At 43.4% G+C, this 27,090-nt stretch overlaps 2 protein-coding genes across 3 annotated transcripts in view; both read left to right on the top strand.

The window, feature by feature from the left end:
- The window catches only part of GRAMD1C (GRAM domain containing 1C), a 51,112-nt gene extending 34,451 nt beyond the window's left edge, over positions 1–16,661 (top strand). Inside the window, exons 9-18 of the mRNA XM_042810077.1 lie at positions 1,106–1,268; positions 6,782–6,928; positions 7,759–7,877; positions 8,971–9,113; positions 10,815–10,918; positions 11,588–11,767; positions 13,282–13,339; positions 13,856–13,966; positions 14,789–14,894; positions 16,440–16,661. Coding sequence (XP_042666011.1) covers positions 1,106–1,268; positions 6,782–6,928; positions 7,759–7,877; positions 8,971–9,113; positions 10,815–10,918; positions 11,588–11,767; positions 13,282–13,339; positions 13,856–13,966; positions 14,789–14,894; positions 16,440–16,517 — 1,209 coding nt within the window. The 3' untranslated portion in view covers positions 16,518–16,661. The remainder of the gene's footprint in view (positions 1–1,105; positions 1,269–6,781; positions 6,929–7,758; positions 7,878–8,970; positions 9,114–10,814; positions 10,919–11,587; positions 11,768–13,281; positions 13,340–13,855; positions 13,967–14,788; positions 14,895–16,439) is intronic.
- Positions 16,662–17,450: 789 nt separating this feature from the next.
- Positions 17,451–26,263, top strand: ZDHHC23 (zinc finger DHHC-type palmitoyltransferase 23). 2 transcript variants are annotated; one of them, XM_042810745.1, is made up of 4 exons: positions 17,451–17,609; positions 17,985–18,674; positions 19,097–19,264; positions 25,418–26,263. In XM_042810745.1, the coding sequence occupies exons 1-4, from the start codon at positions 17,503–17,505 to the stop codon at positions 25,473–25,475; spliced, it is 1,023 nt and encodes a 340-aa protein (XP_042666679.1). In that variant the 5' UTR covers positions 17,451–17,502; the 3' UTR covers positions 25,476–26,263. The 2 variants fall into 2 exon arrangements, with proteins under 2 accessions (XP_042666679.1, XP_042666678.1); XM_042810744.1 differs by lacking the exon at positions 25,418–26,263 and adding an exon at positions 20,074–24,560 and having other exon boundaries at positions 17,458–17,609.
- Positions 26,264–27,090: the final 827 nt, after the last annotated feature.

The following is a 27,090-nucleotide window of genomic DNA, read 5'->3' as shown; positions in this document are numbered from 1 at the left end:
GTCTGTTTTCCAGCCACGCACCTTCTGCTAATGGTTCTCTGTTACACAAAATAGTAAATGGTCTGTCTTTAGAAAAAAAGTCAAGTAGTACAGGAAGAACACGATGATTATTCAAGCAGCGGTTGCTTTTGGTTTTGACTCAGTGCTGAATAAATCATTACTGCAATTAATTGGAGCTACTCAGTTAAGGAAACCTCATTTAATACCATCTGTGTGCTACTGCCTATGGGGACTTCACTGTTCTTGATCCCAGTTCTTTCATTGAATGCAATGGAAGCTTTAAGGGAAGGCTTAGCATGAGAACTAGAACTCTTAGACAAACGTTTTAAGTGGCAGTTTGAAATGCACAAACCTTGTGTATGTGGTTTCACTAGCAATTTCTTCCCAAGGTGTGTGCAAGCTGAACACCCAGTAACTGTAGCCCATGATTCAGAGCTGCATCATTGAGTCAATGGCTGGTGTGGTGGGGCATGCTCTGCTTCTGTACTGGAAATGGTAGATGATACTCCATTGCTTTATTTCTACAAGTAGCATTTTATAGGTAACATGACTCTATGAAGTGCTTTTGTTTGTTTTTCTTTTATTTATCTTTTTTGCTTTGTTAAAAGGTGATGAAGCCCTACAAAGTAAGAACATTTTTCAAATATTCAACCGGGGTGACCAAATGTTAGTGAAAAAGGGGTGCTCTGCCTGCTCACTGTGCTTCCCCTTAGGATTGTTGGACTCTTCAAATGGTGTAAAAACGAATCTGACAAATGAGAAGTGAATTGCTGCATTAGATTAATGAGTTTATAAATGCCAGCATTGATGCAGGGAAAGGAACTGTAATAGGGAGTAAACTGCCTCTTTAAGGTGGCTCATGGTAAGAAAAGCTGATAAACAAGTCTTGTTACCAGGGTAAAGTGAAAGTCTGAGATAAAGAGTAAGGGAGGCTGGCTGAGGTGGAGGAAATCAGTGCTTGACTGTGTGGTAACTGAGCAGGTAGAATTTCTGGCTTTGGTTGTATTGTTTTTCTTTGAAAATAACTTTTACTTTTTTCAGTGGCCTATGATTATTAATGATTTTTTTCATATTGCTTTTTTTTTTTTTTTTTTTTTTTTTTTAGGTGGAAGAGTCTCTAAATGAGAAACAAATAAAGAAGAGCCCCCTTCCATCTTCAGAAAGGAAATCTGTTAAGCTAGTCAGAAGCAGATCTTTAGAAAAATCCTTGGATCTGAATGAGAATGAAAATCTTCAAGAGAAGAGCAGTGCCTCGGACAGTGAAGAAGGTAATTTCTTTTAACTGTTTGGAATCCATAAGATGGCCTTATTCTTGTCCCCTTTCACTTGTAGAGTAAGTTGGAGACCTTTTTGATTTTAAGCCTTTTCAGTATTTCACAGAGTTGAAGCAAAAATGTCTTATTCTAGGAGGAGAAAAAAAATGTTGGAGGTGTTTAAAGTGAAAATTTTGATTATACTTTTTTCCCTTTGGTGGGTAAAAAGTTGCTAATATCTTATATTAAAAACTTTTTGACAATGTGATGTTCACTTCTCATGCTTTCATGGGCGTGAGAGGTTTTGCATGTCCTAGGGAGAGAGTAAGGCCAGAGCGTGCCTTGCACCCAGACTGAATGACAGTGACATGTGTCCAAATGAAGGACAGAAGAGCTCAGCTTCTGAATACACTGCTAATTTTCTTTCATACACAGAGAAAGAACTTTCATCATCTGCTGGCAGGAAGTGTGAGGCCAGCTCTTAATCTGCCTTTTCAGGGATGGCAATTGAAGGTGCTTGTAGATGCTGTTAGATTGGGATCATTGGAGTGTCTAGGAAAGCTTTCAAAGTAATCGATTGAATTGGCCACCTGCAAGTTGTGATCTTTGCCTGAGGATATATTTATATTTCAGTTAGCTTTCCTTTTGCTCACCAGTACTGCTTCTGTTTTCTTGAGTTCAAATTCAACTCAATACATATCAAGCTGTATCATTTTTGTGAGTCTACATATTTGGGCAATTTGCTGCTTAATCCCGTACATGTTTAACAGGCTTTACAGATTGTTTACTCAATCTCAGTTGTATCCTATAAAGCTGCAGAAAGCTTCAGCCTTCTGGTGTTGAGAGATTTTGCAGTTTTCCTTTTTGTACTGCCTCTTTCAGCCTTTGGTAGTAAAGGTATGCAATGAAACGGACTGAAAATAGTCCTGTTGTCTTTGTGCTGCTGTGTGCCGAAGTGATAGCAGCAAATAACAGCTGTCATCCCTGCAACTGATGCTGAGCAAAGAGAGCATATTAAACTGGAGGTGTCTCTTTAAAAGAGAACTGAACTTATGCTGCTTTTATTTCTCCACCCACCCTCAGGATAAATCTCTTTTATTCAGAGCAGGATTTTCTAGTCACACAGCATCAGTCTTTTCTCACAGGTTCCCTTCTTCATGCTTAGGTTTTTTTCTTGTCTGTTTCCTATTGCAGTTGCCCTATACTTTTACAAGGTGAATTCCTTCATGCAGATGAAATTAGCTTACCCACATGGCAAAGGTTTACCCATGCAGTTAATCTCTCTTGTGTCCTGGCAAATAAAGTGAGGGGCAAATTCAAGGCTGTCATTCTCTAACTCCAGGCCCACCTGACACCCAAAGCTGGCATACCAGAGCCTTGGCAAGTAGCTCCCTTGTCCTAGGCAATTTTCACACACTGAAAGCATACTAGGGAAGGGAGTCTCTTCCTGTACACCACTAGCTTCACTACCTGCATCTTGGTGCTTTTGTCTAGTTTCCTAGATTAGTGTGATAAACTTTGACTCATGACAAACTCTTGGCTGAACTAGAAGCTAATATCTATAGTCTCAATTATAAATTCCAGAAGATAAATTTTAGCACAGAATATGTATTCCCAAAATAGAAGCATCAGATTCTGAGTTTCCTCAAAGGACTTTTTTGTATGTAGAGTTTCTATGTGTGGCTATGAAGCTCAGCAGCAGAAAATACTTTATACAAAGAATGAGAAATAAGATGCTGATGTTTTTCAGTCTTTTGTGATAGAAAGCTTTACTGTGGATGGGACATCATAAATTCCTGATCTTCTTGAATAACTTTACATGCTGTTTTGTTTCTATGTGTATTAATGACCACCTCAAATGCACGATCTGCAGGAGAGCATAACTGTGAGATGAGAGAGCATAATACTGTGAAATGGGTGCCACAGTGATTGGACTTATCCTATAGATAGGGATATGTGGTGCAGAAAATGTTGAAATTAGTCCTGTTCTTATCAAGAGGTGAAATTCTGGATACACAGCCTTGTATACACAGTGGTAGCAGTGTTGTCTTGTTAACATTTTAATCAAAATCCTGACAGCGAATGTTCTGTTAAATGTATGGCTACCAATAATTTGTTGGTTAGGCATTTGGAGAGTTATCTGCCCTGAATTGTCTAAAGACAGGAGGTTTAAGTTTTATCTTGTGAGCAGGAAAAAGATAACAATATTTCTCAATACATCCTCTAAGCTAATTTAACTCTTCGGTCTTTGAAAAGATAGTAAAATTCTACTATGGTGGCAAACACTGCTGTGCAATCTTCAAATAGGTGGTGTCTAGAAAATGTTCCATCTAAGAGTTGTCTTATTGACTTATTTTGAAGTGCATCTGTTTTAAGTTTCTGACTTGCCCATTATTCACACAGTGTGCAATTTTTCCCCTATTCCCATTGGCACAGAAATCCCAGGCAGTGCCAAGTGCTGTGTATATACTTTATTTTTTCCCCTGACCTTCTCTCATCTCCACTGAGTGGAAGAAAATCAGAAGTCTTGGTAATTTGTCGGACAGCCTCTGTTCTTACTGGTTCAACACCTTTAATTTGCTTGCAGCATGTATTTAGCTTCACGAGCTGTTGGTTATTAGTGGGAATTTAAAGACCAGAATTTTGTTTCCAGGACCCTTTCCCCCTGCTCCCCTCTGGTTTTCTGGCTCTTCCTTGTCTCACACTGCAGATGTTTTCAAACCTCTGCAATCACTGGTGCGTAACGGTATTATCTGCAAACAGTATTTCACAGCTTGCCTTGCAGTGATGGAAGTGACCTTATGAAGTGCAAGGCAGTAGTGGGGGAGGGAGCAGGCTTGCTACCTTTTTGTAGAACAAGGATACTCAGGGTAATGTTTGCTTCTGGATTTTTGGGTCCCTGGGGATCCTTAACCCAAAGTCAGGGTAATTTCAGGTTCTCTTATCAGATAGTATCTCCGATTCATCTATAAATGTTTTCAGACTGAGAGGTAGCAGCTGGCAATTGCGTACTGCTAATGGGCTGGAACAGCACTAAAAGCTAAGGGATTAGACCGATATTTTTTTACAAGAAAATAATCATTTTTTATAAATAATATTTCTAAGCCAATTCTAGGTACATTGCTTAGAATTGTGGTAAGTAAAAAGTAGGTATGCTTACCTGTGAGTTAAACCAAAGGAAACAGACAAACATGATTTCTATTGTAGCAAAGGTGAGCACTCGAGCTTCCTGTTCTGTCCAAATTGCAAGTATGTAATGTGCGTGCTTATTCTTCAGCTATGTTACTGTTTGTGCTCACTGCTTCGTGGAGGATTTCTGTAGATGCTCTGAGTAGCCCAGATGAAAGTGACTTGTCAAGCTGTTGGTACCTGCACTGACCAGCTTTTGCTGGTGAGTGGGGTGTTAATGCATGCATGTTGCAGACCTCGCATCTGAAAGGTGTCCACACTTCCTGAAAAATAGCTGTTGAATCCTAGTGTCTAAGTAGCTAACTAGCCTGATATATCAGCTTAGTTTCAGCTTGAGTTTTCTGAAAGTGTTGTTTTGTGTGATAATGCCATCAATTTTCCAAGAACTGAAAGAGACTGTAAGTATCCCTCAGTAGATATTTCCATGTACTTGGCAGCTCATTCCCTAGTCATGACTTATAAGGAATGGATTTTTAAAACGTGTAGGGAAGCAAGCTAACAGGAATCCATCCATAAATATGAATTTACATTACAAGACCCATGGATGCTCTTAAACTTGAGCCTCAGTATAAGAAGGAGTGATTCATGCTTGAAAAGAAAAGTATTTCAGGAGCAAGGTAAGATCTTAAAGTAATAACACTTGGTCTTTGGATTATCTACTGTCTGGCTCTGTATTAATTAGCTGATGCATAGTAGTTGAAGGAGGTGTCAGCATAAGAATGTCTGAAGCTTCCCCCCCTTCTTAGCAAAGTATGGAAAGTGGGGAATGCTTTTTGTAGTAGGAGGTTTGCAGTGTTGGAGCGTTGTTGGCTGAGGTCAGACAGACAAGTTTGTTTTGTGTTTTGGTAGGTTCAGCTATGAGAGGAAACTCTGGAACTTTTGAAACTTTTGATTGAAAACTGGAGCTGAGCTTCTAGCTGTCTGCAGAATGTTTCAGTACAACTGGCTTTGTAGTCTAGCCAATAACTACTATATATTGGTTGGTTCAATAGGTCTTAAAATATGTGCTTGCTACTTGTTCCACTTTGCCATTATATAAGCAGAACCTAGAGCAGGGAGTACATCTCTTGTGCAGGCATAAAGTTTTCACTCCTACTTCAATTTTGGGGTTGTATAATGTAGCCTGCCTGGGTCAAAGAACTATTCTGGGGACATGTATATGTGTAATGGGGACTTCTAGAAGGCTAGAAGCAGTGCTAGAGCAGAAGTCTGCTCAGAGTCAGATCTTGTTTTCACTGAGGAGCTCTGTTTTGGTATTTACTTCACGTACTTGCATTTATCAATACTGACTGCTACCAGATAATAGTGATTTAAGTGCTGTAATCTTGGCCTATGGGCACTTCGTGAACTGTAGCATGATGTTCAAACTACCTTTGCATTGTGTGCTGGCAATGACCTTTTGCTAGCTCTGAGCATTTATTTATATCAATTGAAAGGCTAGGTGTCCTATCTTTTTGTTTTGTTTTGTTTTTTGTTAATTCCCTGACAACCTGAGGATGGACTTTTTTCCTAAAACACAAGCAGACTGAGTTGGGGTTGAGATAAGAAACTGCTTTCCTTCCAGGATAACAATTCTGTTCCATATGTCTTGTGAGAGTGGCTGAAACAGCCACAGAGCAGAGCCATTCCAGGAACTAACAAGCAGCAGAAATAGCAAAGCTCAGTGGTGTACACAGAACAGCTTTTGGGTGCTTGTTGGTAGTTTGAAATAGGGGAGGATGGTAAAGCATCTCAGTGCATTTGTCAGGACTGCAAAATAGAACAAGGTACTGCTTGTGCTTCCCATGTAGTAGTTACTGGGGGAGGAACCGTGTGAGGAAAGGTATTTGAGAGTCTGTACCTGGACTATTAGACTGTTAGAATGTGGATGCTGCTGGCATTATAAACTTTAAAAGCAGAATTTTGAAACTAGCCACAACTTAAAAGGAATGCTAGTGTGGTTTTACTGTCCCCTTTGCTATGCACGTGTCCTTCACACAAGAGGCACACATTAAATGAGGATTGTGGTAACACTGTCTTCTCCAATGCTTCTTGTAGGATCCTGAAGGCCAAAGGTTCCTCCAAGTGATGGGACCTTGCATTGTTGATTTATCAAGTCATTTGTACAAAGAAACAGTGAGACAGGGTCTAGAAAACCAGCTCTTGACTTTGCTCCTGAAAGCCATCTTACTACAAAATGATGTGTTGCTGTCACTTCTGAGTTTCTGGGAATAAGAAGCAATTACTGATGCAAGATTAGAAAGGATTTGAGCTGTAATAAAGTTTAATACTATGAAGAAACTTCATAATATCGTGTTGTTCTTTTTGTTTTTTAACCTGATCCCTCTGCCTTTCTTTAGCAGTGAAAGAGACTGCCTCTGAGAACGATCTCTATGGGAGACTTTTTATAAACAGAGTTTTCCACATCACTGCAGACAAGATGTTTGAAATCCTTTTCACCAATTCTCACTTCATGCAGAGGTTTCTCAATTCCAGGAGTATAGTAGGTAATGTACTCTTCTTCCTTCTGTCTGTGTTGCAATTTACCTTGAGAATTTAAACCTCTGAGAAATGTTAAAGAGAACAGAGTTGAATTTTGTTCCTCCTGCTTTAAAAGAATTTTGAAGCTCTATATTTTCTCTGTGAAAGCAGACATTGAAAGCTAGCTTGTTTCTGTAGATCAATGATGATTCTGAATAAAAACTTTATTTAATGCTGGTTTTTTTTTTTAAAAAAAAAAAAAAAACCACCACCACCAACTATCAGTTGATGCCTGAATTTTGAGCAAGATATTAAAATGTTGCATTCTGTGGGGTGTTTCTGATTCCATTATGTCCCAGAAATAGTGAAATATGTAGAGCTAGTGCACAGATGAAATTATTGCAGCCTCCTAAACGGCACTTGCAGGCTTTAATTTTCCGGATGAGTAAGCTTTATTCATTGAGATAATAAGGTAAGAAAACTAAGTTAAAAGGGTAATATTTATTCAGTATTAGCTTGGAAGGCAAAGGTGCAAAAGCTTTTGAATATCACTAAGTGAATCTATTCAACTTTTAAGCAGATGGGAAATAGCACGTTTTCATTTACTTGCTTACTCTTCTCCGCACCCTTGAGTTTCTTTCAGTAGACTCAGATTCAGCTACTTACTACCTCACTTTTTGCTCAGTTAGTGTAGTTTTCCCTTTTCCTGGGGAGAAAAAAAAAAAAAAAAAAAGAATTCAACTGCTTGGAGTCTGTTTTTTCTCTCTGCACTGTTCTGCAGTTTAAGATATGACAGGGCAGAGATGATGCCATTCAGGCAACCTGCATGTGAGATTTAGCATTATTTGTCATTTAGATGCTGTATCAACTCCTTGGAATAGAGATTCCAGTGGCAATCAGTTGAGGACTTTGACGTACACTGTGACAATTAACAATCCACTCTGTGGGAAGTTTACAACTGCAACTGAAAAGCAGGTACCTGTCTGTATGTGTGTCTGTTTAATGCCATTTGAAGCGAGGGAGAGCTGTACAGTCTGTCAGATCTGTTCGTGGGCTGGAGTTCATTGAACTGAATCTGGATCTCCAAACACAGCATCTCAGAAACTGTTTTTCCATCCCTTTCGCTATTACTGAGTAAGTGCTGATGAAATCAAAGGGGCTTTTGAATTTCAGCATGGCTGAACTTCTACTGAAAACTCTGGGGAGAGTAGTATTGACCGCTTGTATGAATTAGAGCAGTCTGAAAGAAATGAAACAAAGTGCTTTCAAGTGTCCAGTTCTGGGCTCCCCAGTACAAGAGAGGGCGGTGCTACTGGGAAGTGTTCAGTGAAGAGCTAGAAGATAAAGGATTGGAATATTAATTCTATGAGAAAAAGGCTGATAGGGCTGGGATTGGTCAGCCTTTGGAAGGGAAGGCTCAGACAGAATCTTACTGATGTACGTAAATACTTGAGGGAAGAGTGGTAAGAAGATGGAGCCAGGTTCTTTTCAGTGGTGCCCAGTGCCAAACCAAAAAGCACTGGACACAAACTGGAATACAAGAGGTTCCTTTTGAATATCAGGAAGCAGTCTTTTTACTGTTACCAGGCACTGACATGTGTTTCTTAAAGAGGTTAGAGTCTCCTTCCTTGGGGATCTTCAGAAGCTGCATGGACATAGTCCTGGTGTCCCTGCTTGAGCAGATGGCTTGGACCAGATCTAACCTTAATATTTCTGTGACTGTGGTTTGGGAAAGATCTCATAACTCAATCCTAAAGGACTGTGGTCAAGAGTCAGTGGCCAGTCTTGCATTTGGTATTTGAAATCTTGGAGAAGGGGAAAAGCAGGGAAGAGGAATGGTGTACTACTACCTCCTGTGCTGGCTCTGGCTGGAGACATCCCACCTCCACTACTCTTACAATTCTTAATTGACTTTTGCCATGGTTGTTCAGTCTTTCTACCTATTCCAGTTCACTTGGAGTTGGCTGATCCAACCTAAGCAGTTTGGTTTGAAATTAAAAAACCAATAAATAATCTGACTCCATGAATATAGAATATACCTATCCATTTCTGTTATCTCTTGTGATAGGTCCTGCACAAGCAGAGCCAGAAAGGTCAGTCTTATCAGGTGGATGCTGAGGTGCTGACCCACGATGTCCCCTACCATGATTATTTCTACACTGTGAACCGATACTACATCAGCCGCACGTCCAGTCACAAATGTCGATTACGGTGAGCCTGAGCGGTGTGCAGTGGGAGGGGAGGGAGCAGGTTGCTGAAATGTGCTTACCAAAAGATCTGCCTGCAGCACAGGAAAGGTTTGCTTTCTGTTGAAGTTGGAAATTTCTTTTGGGGAAAAAAACAAAACAAAACAAAAAAACAAGCGTGGTTCATCTCCTGTCAGATGTCTACTGTACTTGGATCAGATTAATTCAGTGAGACATGAACTCTTACACTGATACAGAGCTCATCTCCAGGGCTGTGGGCTGGTCCTGCCCAGCCGTACGTTTTCAAATACAGTCATGTAAGTGTGATAAATTAGAACTATGCCAGATGTTTTGTAACAAAGTTTCTGAGATAGCCTTGCTAAAAGCCTGCAGGGGAGGATGATATTACAAGGTGAAGAAGCATACTCACTGTCACAGAGAGGCTATTCAAGCAGATCAGGCTTTGCTGTTACCATCAGGGTGGATGGAGGAGTCTTAATACACTTCCTTCTCCCGTTTGTTGAAAACACTTGAAGTGGTGAAGTTACTTGTCCACTGCTTTTGTGTGACAGACTATGTAATCTTTGGTAGTTTTTCTTCAAGTCTTTTTATCTCAAACTTCATCAGAACATAAGGTAAGGAAAGGTAAGCAAGCCTAATTTTCCTTCTGACTTATCTTGGTCTATAAGAGTATTGAAGACTCCCTCTCTCACTGGGTGGAAAAAGGAGAAGTCCTTGAACAGCTACTCTGAATGACTGAGTAAATCATTACTCCTTTTTGATGGCTGTATTTGTTTTACTGAGACAAGACAACACAAGGATAAGTGCAAAAGCCAGGGTTTGACTGCAGTCTTTGTAGCATGCTTTCATGGAACAGAACGTGCATGCTGGTATTACAGCTGGCTTTTATACTGTTTGAAGTGGCTCAAAAATTAATTGCAATGTGCTGTTTTGTTAGAGTAGGAGCTTGGCATGCATATGCTGATTGGGATGATTATGTGAAACAGTCGGAGAGAAGTGTGCATTCCAGTAAGGTTGGTGTTCTTGATTTTAATAAATAAAGATTGTGGACTATCATTTTGTCCCTTTATCTTCATGAAGAGCTTTGGGATTCATTCAGTTGTTAGAACCCTGCAGAGGGCTGCTTCTGGTTGAGTACCTTTCCATTCTAGAAGCACCATTGACTAGCATAACCTGAGAAACACAAGATAGGAATGCCATTTCCTCTCTGTGCTTCCTTAGAGACAATTTATCTACTCAAGGTACGTTCTTAGTACTGGATGCATAGTTGGTAGTGATGAGTTTCACATGCTTACATTGCTGTGCCCCTCGTGTTATACCATGAGTGCGCATACAGAGTAAAAGGCAGGACTTCGTAAGGCTATTTTAAATGCTTGTTAAAATCAGAACAGTTCACAGAAGGGAAATTCCCTGTTCCTCTGAGCCTGAAGAGAAAACAAAATTTCTTTCCAGATCCTGGAAAGATCAGATCTCCTGAGGTTTTAACTGGATATGTTGTCTTTGTGTGCATCTGTTTCTTGCATCAGTTCAGTATAAGATCTGCTCAGCTGGAAAGTTAAGGCAATTCCAGTTGGTGTTTCAGGCTGTGGAGGTAAGCTGGAGGCTTCCCTCTGATAAGAGATTTCTGCTGTCCTAACACAGCACTATTGTTTTTCCTTTTTTTTTTTTTTCCTTCCTTTCTTCACTGTTGCATTCTGTTTTTTAGGGTTTCTGCAGAAGTAAAGTACAAAAAGCAGCCTTGGGGCCTTGTCAAATCTGTAATTGAGAAGAACACCTGGGGAGGGATACAGGAGAACTTCAAACAACTTGGTGAGGCATTTTCTTCTTCTACTGAAGTAAGGAGGCTACCTTTTTTCCTTTGTGCGTTTTCATGTACGTCAAACTTGATTCCTTAAATAGTGGTTTGAAAGGAAGGCAGCACTCAGAAGAATCTCCTGTCATCAATATACTTTTCAATTCTGGAGTGTGTAAAAATAAATAAATCAATAATCCTGGTAGCCAAGAACTCCTGTACACCTTGTCAGCAATTGCTTTCTGGAGGACACATGAGGAACGAGAGAAAAGCTGTTACTCTCAACTGTGTGCCCCTGTCTTTAACACAAGTATTTCCTTGCTTGTGGGTATGAGAAGAGTAGTGGCACTTGGCAGGCTCCTTGGCTATGTCTGTTAACAGCCTGGTCAGCTCAGGCTGCTGGCTCGCAGTCTAACACAATTCCTGGTTTCAGTCTAACAGTGTCTTGAAGCATTCTTCCAACTGCTGCTTAATATGTCATTAAACAATCCTGCACAGACTGCACCTACATCATATTTGAAAAGCATACAAGTGCCATATAGCAAAGAGGACAGACAGTGTAGGTTAGGGTGTGCTAGATGTGCTTTTTCTTCTCGTTACCGCCACAGATACGTCACTTGCAATGTAAGTGCTAGGCTTTTCAACATTCCTTTTCAAAGTTTAGGAGCCTTGTTTTTCCACTACAGAATCAGAACTGCTAATGGAGGAGTATGCAATTAATCAGTCCATAGAAGACTCTGGAAAATTAGTTGCCCTGAGACGAAGACGACGCACTTTACACCGGAGTCTGGCAGAATCACTTCCCAAACGCTCTTCCCAGCACTCCTCTGGTGACATGGGGCTAGAGTCCCAGGGCAGCATCATAGGTAGGAATTCTTACGTTTGTTACTTTCAGTAAGGTGTGTTCCAGAAAGTTTAACTTTTATAATAATGCAAGATTAGTGCTTGTGCATATGCTGCTCTCATCTTTATCTAACTGGTGTGACAGAAAATGTGTAGACTGTTCAGCCTTGCATAAAATGGACCAAGAACAGACACAGTCACTATTGTGTTGTTACACGTCATGAAATCAAACTTAATCCTACCTTCTGTCTGATGAAAATGGATTGAAATTCTAAAATGTTGCACTGTACCTGCATAGTATTGAAAATGAGATGGAATGAGAAATGTAATCTGAATTCTGCTAAGTTCCTGAAAAATTGCTATGCATAATTTCTTCAAGTTGCACACCCAAGTCATTAGATGATTAAATATTGATCACCTCTTGATCCTATCACTTCATACTTACATTTTTTGGTAATGTTAAAGAGTCCATTTCTTGTCTCTTCCTGTAACTTCTGGGTCACTGAAACATTTCTTGGAACACTTTTGCCACTAAGGGTGACAGACTTAGCCTCTGTATTGTACAGGCATTTACATTATTAGCTACACTTAAAGAGATGAGGAACATCTGGTTCACTAATGTTTACCAGAGAATGGTGGATTTCATAACACAAGTTGAACTGTAAACTGAAGCAGGAGCAAATGCCCTTCCCTAAAGGGGAAAGACAATACTGAATGTTGCAGCAAGAAAGCATTTGGTTCAACAGCAGACATGGTGGCCTCTTTCCTCAGGTGAGATTACTTCCTGAAAGCTTAATTTTGCCACTCCTGCTCCACCTTTTAAGATGACTGTGTGTCTCAGTGCATGCTGCAACATGTTTGACATATGTCCCTCATTTAGAACAGGAAATGTCAATGTAAGGAACTGTTCAGGAGATCAGCTTAATTAGCTTAAAAATCCACCTGCTTACATAAATAGGTGACTGCTACTCAGCTTGGAGAGGACACACACACTTCCTGTCCCCATTAGCTTTAGGTAACCATTGTCTGACAGCCAGTCTTCTCAAGAAGAGTCATCAGGTCAGTAGATAAATGTAGCTGGCCCAGACTAGGCAAGTTGCAGGAGAATTTGATTTAGCATTACTTGGCAAAAGACTAACACGGCCAGGAGAACAATTAGAGGAGAGCCATGTTGCAGACCATCTCTACTAATGTGTGTGACTAGGGGTGTATGTGCTGAATGACAGCAATGGGTGGACTGTAGCATTCTCAGGCTATCTGGGTTTGATGTTAACCTATCCTAAAGCTGTTCTCTGCAGCATACTGAAGTGAGGGAATCCTCTTTGTAATAAAAGAGCCTGTCTAGCTGACTTGTCTGAGATGGCTACAGAAGTGACTAGGTGCATCAAGTGCATTCTGGAGAGGCTCTTGTGCACCCAAGTGATCTGCTATGTCACACTACTCTGTATAAAATTGTGAGCACTGATGTGTATATGCAGACATGCGTTAGAAATGTTCTTCAGTACTTTTTAACCACCTTCTCTTCCATGTCCTATAGGAAGGAAAAGAGATGCTATTAGTAGGACCACTACCATCATTGTAGTAATGAGTGTCTTGTAAGTACTTACTTGCATTAAAACGTGGCTTAACTCGAGCTTATCTTGGTTTTTATTTGCCTGTACCTACCTCACCTGCATGTTGATGTTCCATGTAGCCATGACTGATCCTAACCTATAAGGAGTGTAAATACAGGAGCTTGTGGGTAGAAGAGAGGGTTGCATTGATTTCAGAAAGGACATGCAAAATTAAAATGCTGATTTGTCAAACTGGCCTAGTTTTCAGGTCTCTGTATGTCTGAGCCTACAAAAAATTTTTAGAATTTATTCATTCCTACCTCTGAAAGGTCCAAGAGGAGGCACTATTGTCACTTCCTACAGGTTGCATTACACAACTTAAAGCTAACTGCTAAGAATTATTTAGATAAGTTTTTTACTTTCAGTATAGCGCTGGAGCAGTTATTTTTGCCCCAGAAGGATTTTCTTTTCCTAGTTGTTTGTAGCCCAGCTCTTCCTTCTGTAGCACTGTAACAGTAATATAAACTTTGTCTGACTTTATGTTTCTGGTCTCTACAGTTTGCTGCTCTTGGTTTTGCTCAATATAACACTGTTTCTCAAGCTGTCAAAGATAGAGCATGCAGCTCAGTCCCTCTATCACGTCCAGCTTCAGGAAGAGAGCTCTTTGAAGTAAGTTGAATTCACGATCTTAGCTCTCATTCTTCCTCAGTTTATTGCAGAATCTGATAGAAACAAATGAATTTCAAACAGTGAATCTTGGTGGTGAGTTTTCAAAAGCTGCTGTAACTTGTTACTTTTCTGTAGTCCATGCTGATATCTAGTGACATCTCTGATTGCATTGTCCTTGTTAAAGAAAAAGTGTTTTTCTTTGTTTTTTGGGGGGGGAGTGTTAACCTTAGCTTGCATTTATCACATTCTTGTGACTCATCTTCTGTGAATATCATATTGCTGAACATTGAACTGAATTACTTGCTTCATCCTGTGTGAAGCCAGCATGATCTCAAATATAATGTTAAAGATTCACTTAGCTTCTTAGCTTCTGCTTTTGTGCAAAATTCCCTCTCCCCTTCTAACTTCGTGTTAGATGGCTTTTATTTTCAAGCACATGGAATAGGCTTAGATGTTGCTGCTTGTTATTTATTTGCTTATACTACGTGCATAAATTATTTCCTGGTCTTGAGCATGGAGACAGTGTAGTGATCTCCCATTGCAAAGATCTCAGAGTTGATATGAGTAACTTCTTTCATAGAAAGATTTGCAGGCATTATGTGAGCACATCTGTTTCTGGTGATTGTTGTCTGCAAAGGGCTGAGGCAGTATCTTCAAGTAAAAAGGAACTGAAAATCAACTGCTGACACCTTTTCTGCAGCTTTTAGAAAAATGGTTTTTTTTTAGCAATGTCACAGTAATGGTCACAGAGCAATTCTTTTTGGATAGGAAGGCACAGAGGTGCTTGTTTCATGTTTCTGATGTGATCTCAATCTCTTCTAGCATATCCCCAGAAATGGGATCGAAAGAGGAGATCCCTCAATATGATAAGGAACAGGTTAAACACGTGAAGGGAGTACTAAGAGACTCAATTGAAATGCTTGAGCAGGTAAGTCTGCCCAGCTTTCCTTGTGATACTCACTTTTTCAACAGCTCAAGCTTTTTTCCTTTTATGCCAGAATAGCTTTTGTTTTAATGTTTTCTGATACTAACTGAAGTCTGTGCCTCCTTGGCCTCTAATTTTGTCCTGTGCCTGAATTTGGTGTGAAGGAAATGTTCATGTTTCTGATGGGTCTGTCTTTGGACTAAAATTAAATGTTCATATCAATTTTCTTAAACCTGTAAAGTGCCTTTATTGATGAGGTCTGTTGAAGCAGTTCTGAATCATGACAAAGCAAGATTGGAACTATTCAAAACAGATAATCTTTTCTCAAGTCTCAGAACGTAACTACTTGCTCACCTCATCACTGGGTTTCTTCACGCAGGCTAGTCTGAGCTTTTCCTTCCCCTGTTGGTGAGAGCTTTTGTTTAATCTTGGTATCAGAAAGCCATGTAAACCTTCAGTGAAATGTTTCTAAATAAATTCTCCAGACTATGTATTTCTGAGAGGCTCCATAGCCATGGAGTTAATCCTTTCTGCCAATGATTTGCATTTCCAGACTCTTCTTGTACTACAAACATTGTATAAAAACTGCAAATAAGTTGTGGGGTGAGTCTCTGGTCCTGAAGTTCAAGACAGCTTTAAATCCCTTGGCTGAAATTGCAGTTCAGCAAGTGAAGGACAGTAAATGCATACATTGTTTGTATTTACAGCCTGTGAATATTCTGGTTTTCAGTTCTTTTAATAAATCTTAAAATGTGGCAGAAGAAATTATTAGATTAGGAAAGCTGTGGAGGAGTTCACATGTACCTCTATCCATCAGCAGTTGGCTCTGTGTTCTCCCACACAATACAGGAGAGCAGAGAAAAACACTTTTTTTTTTTTCTATTTCTTGTTTAGACATGTCTCTGCACACAAAATTGCTATAACTCTGTTAACCCTTTAGATCACAGCTTCAAACGCTTCCAGTGCTGAAGCACTGAAGAAATCAGGAAATTCACTTCCTTGCCCTTCGGGGTTCTTTGCCTGCTGCCCAGACAATTCCAAATTCTGAAGCATTACCCTTTTGAATGCAGGCATGGAGTGAAAACCTCTAAAAGATGGAGTGAGATCTCGGCCACCTATTTCATCCCAAATAACATGTTGGGAAGTTGTGACACATTACTGTTCTGTTACCTTATTTCCTTGGAGGTGTCAGTAATCTAATTGCAGCAAAATGCACTGGGAGGGCTGGGTATGAAAATATGAAAGTTGATGTTCCATGAACATCATCTGTGACTAAAAATGAGTGGGGCAGATTATTTTCCATGCTATTGTCTAGTGGGATGTTAAGATTTATCACATGGTACTGTTGGTAATTATAAACTGCACAGAGCATGGCTGTTAAGAAAGCACACTACAGCAGCTCTTAAGCTCTTTATAGGAAGAGGGAGGAGGAAATCACATGGAATCCTTAAAAGGAAAGAAGCAGGGAGACATGAATTTAGCAATACTCCTGACCTTTGCAGCAGACAGACTTAACACATTGTGCTCCCCAATTATTTCTCTTCACAGCTCAAGCTCTCCCTTTCCATGCTCCAAAGAAGCTTTGATCACTTGAACAAGACACAGAGCAGCAAGACTGAGAGTTAATGCCCACAGCAGGTTGCGAGTCAGGACCTCAGAAGACAAGATGTGTGTTTAAGGACTTGTGGAGTAGGGACTGTAACCATCTTTGGACTCTTTTTTTTTCTATTTTGGCTCAAAAGCTTCATGGAATAAAGGTTTCTAGAAGAAGTGGGGCTCTGCGCTCCTGTAGCTCGGTGATTGGCCTTCACTGCCAGCCCTGTGCTCAAAGCAAGATCTGTGGGTAGCAGACATTCAGAAGGCAGCTGTGCTGCTGGTTACTGGAGGAGAGGGAAGGTCCTCAGCAGTGCTGCCTTTGTGCTGGAGGAGTCCTAGTGGTGTCAGCCTGAGCCACGGCCAACCAGAAGTGCTTTGGAGGAGAGGAGCAGGTAGAGGTTCCACACCCACAGGTTACTGATATCCCTTTTCAGACAGGTGGAGCCTGTAACAAGAAGTCACCATCTCCAAGGATGAGTATTTCTATAATGAATTAACTGAGCAGGAAGGAGGAGGCGTGGATCAGATGATCGCTGGAGGTCCCTTCCAATCCCAACTGTTCTGTAATGTCGATAACCCTACCTTCTTTGAGCCCTTTCCTTCCTCAGCGGCTTTCCCTTTCCCCGGGGGAGGTCCCCTGGGACCTCCGCCTCCCACCCCTCGGCAGGCTCTGCCGCGGCCGCCACCTGTTGCGCTGTCTCTTTAAGCCAGGTGCCGTCACGTCACGGCGGCCCCGCCCCTCTCGTGCCGGCATTGGGCCGCCGCGCCGTCAGGTGGACGGGCCCTGAGGGAAGGGGGGGGTCCCTCACCCCCCGCCTCCGCGCCGGGGAGGGGCCGGGGCAGCGGGCGGCCAATCGCGGGGGGGCTCGGCGGGAGGGGGCGGGGCCGTCGGGCTGGAGGCGGGGGCGGGCGCGAGGCACCTGCGGCGGAGGGGCGTGAGAGGTGCGGCCGCGCCCCTCCCGTCCCTTTCCCTCCGTCGGCTCCGCGCCCTCGGGCCGGGGCGAGGCGGGCGGAGATGGAGGAGCCGCTGTGCTGCTGCGAGTACGTGGACCGGAGGGGTGAGCGGAACCACCTGGCGGCGTGCTGCTGCGACTGCGAGGAGCTCGACGAGGGCTGCGACAGGTAGCGGCCCCGCGCGCTGCTCCTCAACCGGCGGCCGTTGGGCGCCCTCGGGGTTCCGGCAGCCCCGCGGGGCGCGGGAGCGGACAGCCGGGAGCCCCTTTCCTTCCTTCTGCGTACGGGGCTGCCTTCCGCGCTCCGGTGGAGGCGGGTACGGAGCGGGGGCTCGGCTCTCAGCGGCCGTCGGGGAACTTTGCGGCCCCCTGCGGCGAAGGAGGGGACCAGGGGCGAGCGGCCGTGAATCAGCGGGGAGAAAGATGGGCTGGGTGCGCGGTGGCGGACCCTGGGATGGGATGGGAGCAGAGGGAACGCCGCAGAGGTGCGTATACACGCCCGCCTGCCCGCCCGCCAGCGACGCCCCGCGCTTTTCCCGAACAGGTGGCTGACCTGCAGATCCCTGCCCCCGGGAGCGCTGGAGAGAATCGCCGACACCGTAGCGGATCGGTGCCGCGTCCCTTGGTTTGCCGGGGCCGTGAAGATTAACGTCAGCCTTGTGCCGCCCATGGTCCTGCTCCCCGTCTTCCTGCATATCGCAGCTCTGCACTTCCTGCTGGGGCTGGTGGTGCTGACATCGCTTCCCGCCGTGGTGCTGTGGTATTACTACCTCACGCACAGGAGGAAGGAGCGGACTCTCTTCTTCCTGAGCCTGGGACTGTTCTCCCTGGGCTACATGTACTATGTTTTTCTCCAGGAGGTGGTTCCTCGAGGCCACGTGGGGTATTCCCAAGTGACGCTTCTCACCTGTGGGCTAATTCTTATGCTTGCGGCTTTGTCGCGAGCCAAGAAGGACCCTGGCTACCTTCCCATCTCAGCGGGTGATGACAGGCCATCCCAGCAGGCTTTTCCCAACAAGAATGTTCGAGGGAGCTCCAATGGGCTCCATGGAGCTGCTGCCAGTGGCCATTCTGTGAATGGGGAGACCAAAGGCTACTCCAGAGTGCTGGCTGAGGAGCGGGAAGGTGGGAAAATGGACTGGTGTGCCAAGTGCCAGCTGGTCAGGCCGGCCCGAGCAGGGCACTGCCGGCTGTGTGGCAGGTGTGTGAGGAGACTGGATCATCACTGTGTCTGGTATGTTTGGCTTTGCTGAAGATGTGCGTTTTCTGTTTCTTTTCTTTCTTTTAAGATAGCTTTATTTTTTTTTTTTTCTTTTCTCCCAGACCCTATGAAATGGGGTTGCTTTTCATGTGTGAAGGGAACCCAAAGCTGTCATCACTACAGCGTTGTAACCAAGGAGCAGCAGGGTATGAGTGTTTCAGCTATGGATACCTGAAAGTTCCTGGGGTACACAATTCACCACTCCTGCCGTACTGGTCTATTGATTTGTGCCTATAAGCTTTCTATAAAAAGCTATTAAGCTGCTTTGAAGCTGCCTGTGTTGCGGTGAGACCTTAGAAATCAGGTTCTCTGATGACTGGGGGAAGGAGGAGGAAAGAGAAGCCAGCTTATTTTTTTTCCCCTTAAAGTAATCTTTTTTTCTTTCCTTTTTGGAGGATTAACAGCTGTGTAGGGGAGCAGAACCATCAAGCATTCGTCCTTGCACTGTTCTTCTTCATGCTCACCTCTCTGTATGGGATTATGTTGACCCTGGACACCATCTGCAGGGGACGAACCCCATTCACAGCATTGTTCTACTGCCCTGGGGCCTATTCTGACTACAGGTGAGAGAACTGGGTGGGGAACTCAGGCCTGACCAGGCAGCTTAGCTCCTTAGCTGTTCTTCATTTTGTTCTTAGGGCCAGTGCTATTGGCTGTCAGACCTAATCTAGAAGTGCTCCTTAAATGGCTCTGGAAAGCAGGGATGCATCTCTGCTTTTGCCAAGGATGGGAGCCTGTGAGAGAGCTCACAATTTGAGCAAATTGGTGAAGAAGCTTGGACTTAAAAATCTTTATTTAGTGTCCTGCGTAGACAGACACTTTAGATGTTTGTTAATGCCAATAGTCCAACAGTCTGGATTCGGTATGCTGTCTCACACTGAGGAAGGAGATGGCATTTGTCTAATGGCTTTGTCACTTCAAGTTATCTGCTCGTGCAGCGTTAATGTGCCTTGTCTGGCTGGGAGCAGGGTGAGGAGCTTCAAACACACGTTCAGAGGCTCGTTCTACCACTGGCGTATAGAGTACGGCAGCACGAGTGACTCTGCCTTCTTCTGTACTCCATCATCTGTCAAGCATGAGCTCTATTGTTTCCTTAAGTAAGGGCTTCACAGCACTAAGAGCAAAGCGCTAGGTAGTACCAAAGGAATGTGCAAGGGTAGCTCTGCTAGCACTAAAAGCTGTCATTAAATATGCCACAAAGCTTTAATTTTGAGAAAGCCTTCAAGGATTATGTGACGAAAGCAGCAAAGTGAGATCACTGTGGCAGATGTAGACAGGGATTTGAAAGGCTAGTGATTACCAGGGAAAGTCACTGTAAAGCAGCTGCTCCAAAACTAAACGGCTTCCTTCCCATCTTTTTCCCTGCTGCCAGCTCTGCTCTGTCGTTCACCTGTGTGTGGTACTGTGCAATTGTAACAGCTGGCATGGGATACATCCTCCTTATCCAGCTGTTGAACATCAGCTACAACGTGACTGAGAGGGAAGCTCGGCTGGCTCTGCGGGACAACGCTGGGCGCAGGCTCCTGGGTGGGTTAGTGATAGACACTGGCCAATATAACAGGGGCTTTCTATGCAACTGGGGCCATTTCTTGAGTCTGGGCTCTCCCCACCAGCAGCGCTCTGCTGAAGACATTGTATGACACCCTTTTTTGTGCAGATGACGTTGACTGACTTTCCTTAGCAGGGGAACAGCCCCTTCCACTAGAACTTCCTCCTCTACACCTTTCCTTTGTGGTCGGTGTATGGGCTGCCCATCCCATCGCAGACATCAGAGGCTTTCCCAAGCAGAAATGGTTCTTTGTGTGCCATCAGCCAGCAATAGGATGCGGAAAGCAGTAAGCCATATGCACAAACCTGGAGAGTGGGAACCCGCTGCCTTTTTGCACTGTGGGAAACTTTGTGCAGCTCGACAGGAAGAAGAGCACAAGGTTATGAAAACTTGAGTTTTCATTAGGTATGAACTCTGGCATCAGTGGGAACCTGCTGTTGGATTTCAGACTGTATGCTGTTTTTTGCAGCGTGAGGAATCTCTGGCTTGTACCTACATGCAACGCTTCAGTGTTGTTAGAAGAGCAAACTTTTAATATAGAAAACAGAAGGACTGGTGCAGAAGCCATGCTGTTTAGTTGGGGAGAAAAAAAAAAAAAAGACTGCTCAGGCAGTCACTGAGTGCTCCATCATCTCTGGTGCATTTTTCTTTTTCTTCCATCCCATCTAGCTGTATACATGCTACTGCTTGTATTAAGTGCCTTTGTGAGCAACATTCCTGTAGGGTATTGTAAGATCCTCTTGTCACTTGACCTGTCTCTCTGACTGGGTGAGAAGAGTGTCATCTTTGATCTCATCATTCTTTTTTGTAAGCTGAGTTTGTGTTGGTTTGATGGCTTGTCTCATCTCCCTCAAAATATTTCTGCTCTGATTATGGATGCTGACATGAGACAGCAGGTGTAAATAGACGGAGTAAGAAGGAAAATGTTTTGAAGAAACACGATGGTTGATTGTGAGGGGAGAACAGACTGCTGCCTGATGCTGTTGTTTTACAGGAACTGCCCTACTCCCTCCCTCTCAAGGAGGAGAGAGTCTGTGGGAGAATTGACTTTGTTGCTAACAGTTTTTGTAAGCAACATTTTGATTAGTTGTGTTGCTAATAAGAATGATGTGGTCTTTTCTGAACCCAGTCACCGGGGAGTTGCTCTGGTGCCTGACTGTGGTTTTCTCAAGCCAGGAAGCTGAGGAATTTTGGTGTCTGCATATGTAAAGAGTTGGAGAGGATGCTTTGGAGCTGGCAGCTTTTGGGGTAGATGACCCACAGGTGCACGTAGATGAAAGCATTAACTCTGTTCTGCAAGAAGGCTGCATGTCTTTCAGCAGCCTGCAACTGTATTATTGCCTAGACTTGAGCTTCAGCTGAAATCACAAGGTTTTAGTGGTGATGGCTTCTACCCTTTTGGGTTGTTTTTCATCTTAAATCCTTTCTGTGTGTTGACCCTGCAGAAACGTCTGGCTGGAAAAGTCTGGGGCTGTGGCATGAGAGTTATGGCTTAAGCCTAAGATGCAGAAGCAGTGGTAAGAGCCTCATCTTAGTTAATGATGCCTTCAGATACGTGTGCAATTTTCACAGATCAAACTTGCCCTGCTTCCGCTTGTGTGGTAAGCAGTTAAGGGGTGTTGCTTGTGTGATGCAAATTCAGTGTGCACTGTTGTGCATATTCCCTAAAGAAGAGATGGTACATGGTGCTAAGGGACAGCAGAACTGGGACTGCCCCTTGAGATCCCTGCCATATTTGGTGTGTATGCTCCTGAGTGTGTGTCCCAGTTTAAGGTAAAGGGCATGCACTTCTTTGCACTGTTTGTTTTCCTTAAGTGGCACCTACAACTTCTATAACCAGCAGATAACCAAGGAGCAGCTGTGCTTGGAATGTGGCTGTTCACAAACAGCTACTGATTTACTGAGCATCCTTTGTTTCTTCTTACCCCTTTTCAACTAGTGACCAGCTCTTTACAGGAAGTAAAGGAGGCACCTCTTGTGCTTCCTGCCTCTTGTCTAACACACTTAGATTTCTGACAACTTCCCTGGCACTAGTGTGAAGTGAAAGGCACTCAACCAGACTCTATTTCTCTGGCAGCTAAGCATGATCTTCTCATTGTTTGGAGCTGGAGTCTGACCTTAGAAGTTTAGCTTTACGCAAAGATCTCTCCTCTGTGTGAGTTGTCTGTAAATGCTTCTGTAGAACATATGCCTTTTGCAGTGCCTGCTGAGATGAGCTGAAGCTTGGCAACCCTGGAGCCAGGGTTAGCAGGCTTGTGATCTTCCCAAACCTTGTTCTGCTGCCATGTGGGAAGATGAAGCCAGAATGAGCTCCTGGACTAAACCCCTGCTGTGAAGGTAGCCAACCTTTCTGCTCCTCTGAGTTACACACACAGACATCAATCATGCCTGTGAACTGAACAAGCTCTGGGAGTGCTCACAGATTTGAGATAAGTGGTTTTTCAGAGTTCTGCTCTGGAAGAAAGCAGAGCTGGGCAGGTGACAGATTCATTCCCCTGGCAATCACCTGACCCTGTTGTACTTATTCTCTCCCATGGGTGGGTTTTCATTATTTGCAGCTGCACATCAGTGTAGCCTTGTCCCTTGCTTTTTAATGAACTCTGGTGTGGGAAAATTTAAACTACTTATACCAAGGCTTTCTCAGTGGAATTGTCAGTGTGAGCTTGAGTGCAAATTAGGTATCAAGGACCTTGGGTTATTGTAACCCTGCCAAGCTTGATCAAGTCCACTCCAATATATAGGGTAAAGTGCTTAAACTAAGTTCTATTTTGGCATCCTATCCAGAGAGAGTCAGAATCATTCAGGACAATGAAATGCTTGCAAGACCGGGTTTTTGTATGAGGGGAGTGCAGTGCTGACTTCCCAGTGAGCAGGAAGCTCACTTCACTGTAGTCTGCATAGCAGTGGTGGCTTTTCCTTTAAGGACATGGCTATTGTTTATCCTCCTGGCTTCTTGCTGAGAGAATTTACCTTGTGCATACCTTTGGAGATGGTGGAGATCTGAAAGGGTGGAAGTGTTGAAAGCTTCAGATGTATGCACTGGAGCTCTCCTTTTAACAGCCTTCAGAATTAAGACCTTAAAGGGCAACGTTTCCTGTTTCACTTATAATGTAGACAGACTGCTGTGATATCTTGTGCATGAAAGGGCAGTTTTTGTTTTAAATTTTATTGCTGTGCTGGGAAGAAAATGCTAAAAACTAGAGCAGCCTGGTAGGGCTGGAGAGTCAGTCCATAAAACCAGTAAACAGCATGCATCAGTGTGACAATAAGAAAACAGTACGCTGCTGGTTGTTTCAGAGTTTTCTGTGTGAGAGTACCCAGGGACAATAAGAAGCAGGGAAGTATTTGAATGGTATCTAGCCTTGATGTTTCTTCACCCAAACTTAGAAATGGGTGGATCTTGCTTTAACCATGACCTTTTGTTGTTTCATGACTGGTTTGGTTTTATAGAAGGGCCAGGGTTCTAATGTTGCTGCTGTCCCAGTGTTAAGCCCCCTATGTACAAATACTAGCACCCTGTTGTTTGGCGACTGTACTAAGAGCTGTACATCATTAGATACACTGTGTAAATGGTGGCTTGGCACTCTTAACTTTGTCATGTTAAACTGAGCTGCTCATTGTAGCCTAGTCATAGGTCCCTACGTACATTGTTTCTCCGTTTAACTTGTCTTCAGATGACAAGAGTCACTGGTGAGCCCAAGTTGGTGCTGCTTGTGATTTCTTCTCATATTTAACCTTCATGCTATGATGGTGCTTTTCTGAAGTAGGTTGCTTTAAAGTGTCTTAATGGAAACCATTTGCTATAAAAGTTCTTCTAGAGTTAAAATGGATACTGCCTCATTGCCTAAAGTCTTAATAATGTGCTTGACATTTTCCTTCTATATGAATGTATATTGCCTCGTTAGGGCAGAAAGCGTGTGTGATTATGGATGTTTTCCTATATTGCTTTCAATGAAGAACTCTTGTTTTATTAAGATTTTCTTCTTTTAGAGTGTTTGTACAACAGAAATCTTTGGACAGGTGAGGTTCTTTCTGAAGCCTCCCAAAATCTTCATGCATTTAATTACAGTACTAAGAATGACATGCTCTGGAAGAACTGTTTGCCTTGGAGAGTGGAGTGTGTCTTGTGAGATTTTTCTTGTCTCTGTTTTGGTTTTTCTTTCCCCCCTGCCAAAGCTTTAGGAAGAATTTCCTGAAACATTTGTGAGCTTTGATGAAACGACTGGTGTGTGTGTATGTGTCCACAGTATACTGTATCCAGTGATTTCAAATAGATGCAATGATAAATCAAAATAAACTATCAGACATTATCTGTGAAGTTGCCTCTTGATTTATGCCAATGCCCACAGCCAGGTCAAACATCCAAAATGTGCCACCATCTCCTAGCTACTTAGCTGTGAAGTGGACATAGGAACAAGGGAGCAGCAGGCTAAGGAGGCATTTGGAAATAGATATTCTTGCAGTTCTTCAACTATTGACATTCAAATCTTTTCATGTTGGGATGAAACAGACTTGGCTGGCTCTCACCACAGAAGTTAGGAATACTCCCTCCAGTGGGGGTTTGAACCAGGGCCTTGAATTTAGAGTAATGCCATCCGATGTCTTGGTTTCTCTCCTGTACCTGCCCTTGCAGTACATCTAGAACCCTGAAAAGGAACTGTTTTTTCCTTTAAACTCTTTTCTAAGCCATGCTTGGAAACAACATGGATATTTTTTGTGCAGGTAGAGGGGAGATGTGTCCCAAGATACCAAAAGGATCAAATGACACATCTTTTGAAAGGCAAGATGACTTCTGATGAATAGAGTAACAGGTGCCTTTGATTGTTCCCGGAGCTCTGCTTTGATTTGCCTGGTGGCATTTCTCTCAGCTGTTCAGCAGTGTCTCTTTGAAGATTGCTTTGTGCTTGCTGACAATGAAGACTTTTCAGCAGCAGTAGCCAGACTTGTGTTGGGTGCAGTCAAGGATTTTTGGGAAGACATGAAAGAACTCAGCAGGGCAGGTGTTGAATGGGGATAAGGAGAAGGGCAGCTTGTGATCAGATTACGGTTCTGAATTTGCTGTTGTACCGAAGTGAAAATGCCTTTTTCTATGGGATTAGCTGCAGCAATGACAAAACGGGTGCTGACGTACACCTTCCTGGATCTTCTTTTGGCTTTTTGCTGCCAGAACAATACAGAAGAAGACCATCTTGGGACAGTGGGAGAACCTTGGTCAGAACTACTAAGAATAGAAGAAAACCCCAGAAGATAAGACTGGTCTTTGTCTTCAGTACTCTTCAAAAGCAAGTGCTGACTCACCCGTCATTCCCCCCCCCCCCCCTCCACCTAAAGTACAGTCATGCTCTACAGAAGCAGCATTATTTTCATGGCTGGTGAGTGGGCACAAAATGCACAACTATGGCATTGTTGGAGGAAGAATCCACAGTTCAGTAAACTAGATGCACTCCTGAGCAGCTGGTGATATGCAGTACCCTTTTAACATGTGAGAGACTTAGCTCTGCTTAGCCTATGGCTAGCCTCTTTGGCTCAGTCCTCTGCAAGAGATACCATCCTTCTGCAGTGCCTATTTCCCCCTCTGCAAGATGAGTTATTCTACCCTCTCAGCTTGTAGCTTCCTCTCACAATCTGCTTTTAATGCAGCCAGATGGTCTGTACTCGCCCACGCTCTGTGTGGGCACCTTCAGCTCCCTGCACTTGGATAGCACGCTCATCTGACCTGTTGGTGGTCAGGTCTGTCATTTGCCGTAGGGAGAGTGGTAGATGTTAACATTCTTGGGAGGGAGGCAGGCTGGGCATAGCAGACGTCTTCAGAAAGACACTCAGTCAGTTGGGCAGCCCAACTTGTGTGAGAGGGGAGGCTCTCTGGACAGACTATCTTCTGAAACTAAAGCTTCTTAAGCTTTGGAAACTGGCCTATCCTGCACTGCTTAATCAATAGTGCTTAGCTCTGGTCCACGTTCCCTAGACACAGACTCCAGTCATTCAGTCAGCTTCTGTCACATTGATACTGAAAACCTGGTTATGTTCATTTCAGATTTGGGTTTACCGAAAACGTTCAGTGCATATACAGGATTAAGAAAATTATCCAGTACAGTGGATAACGGTAAACTGCCACCTTCCTTGCTTTGCCCTGGTATTTTCCATATTGCCAAGCTATTTTGGAGACAACTTCACTTATCTTGGGGGGAAAGCATTTCCAGATTCCTCCCTTATGCTACTGCTGAAGAAAAGACATACCGTACCTTAGCTGCATTAATGTATCTGCACTATGCTGCAGGTTAAGGTTAGAGTTAAGAGAAACCTTCCTTTTGATTATGTCAGTTTTAGCTTATGTAAAAACAGTCAGCGTTTTTTTTGTTTGAGGTATGGGTCAAGTGGAAGGGCCTAGACAGACTTGCACAATGAATCTTTAAATATTACAGTGAACCAGCCTGGAGAATGTTTATGTGACAGACATGAAGCAAGAGGACACAACAGAAGGGAGGGATGCCATCCAGAGGGACCTAGACATGCTTGAGAAGTGGGCAAATGAGAATCTAAGGAGGTTTAACAAGGCCAAGTGTGATGTTTTGGGGGAGTGGCAATCCCATATACAAGTGCAGACTAGGAGAACAACTCATTAAGAGTAGCCCTGTGAAGGACTTGGGAGTCCTGAGGGACAAAAGGCTGGACACGAGCCATTGGTGTGTGCTTGCAGCCCAAAAGGCCAATGGAATCCTGGGCTGCACCAAAAGAGGAATGGCCAGTAGAGAGAGGGAGGGGATTATTCCCCTCTACTGTGCACTCACAAGGGCCTATCTGCAGTGCTGTGTCTGAGCCTGGGGTCCCCAGTATAAGAAA

Source organism: Centrocercus urophasianus, unplaced genomic scaffold, assembly GCF_019232065.1.
Source record: "Centrocercus urophasianus isolate 14NV4802_14NV808 unplaced genomic scaffold, USGS_Curo_1.0 seq_12, whole genome shotgun sequence".
NCBI lineage: Eukaryota > Metazoa > Chordata > Aves > Galliformes > Phasianidae > Centrocercus > Centrocercus urophasianus.
The sequence above is the reverse complement of the archived record's forward strand: the minus strand, read 5'-3'. Positions and strand labels throughout refer to the sequence as shown.

What these genes read in the sequence shown, in the direction of transcription:
- ZDHHC23 (XM_042810744.1), top strand. Translation starts at nt 17,503, where the DNA reads ATGGAGGAGCCGCTGTGCTGCTGCGAGTACGTGGACCGGAGGGGTGAG. An exon ending in CTCGACGAGGGCTGCGACAG is followed by an intron (nt 17,610 to 17,984) that starts GTAGCGGCCCCG and finishes TTTCCCGAACAG; the next exon opens with GTGGCTGACCTGCAGATCCC. An exon ending in GGGGCCTATTCTGACTACAG is followed by an intron (nt 19,265 to 20,073) that starts GTGAGAGAACTG and finishes CCCTGCTGCCAG; the next exon opens with CTCTGCTCTGTCGTTCACCT.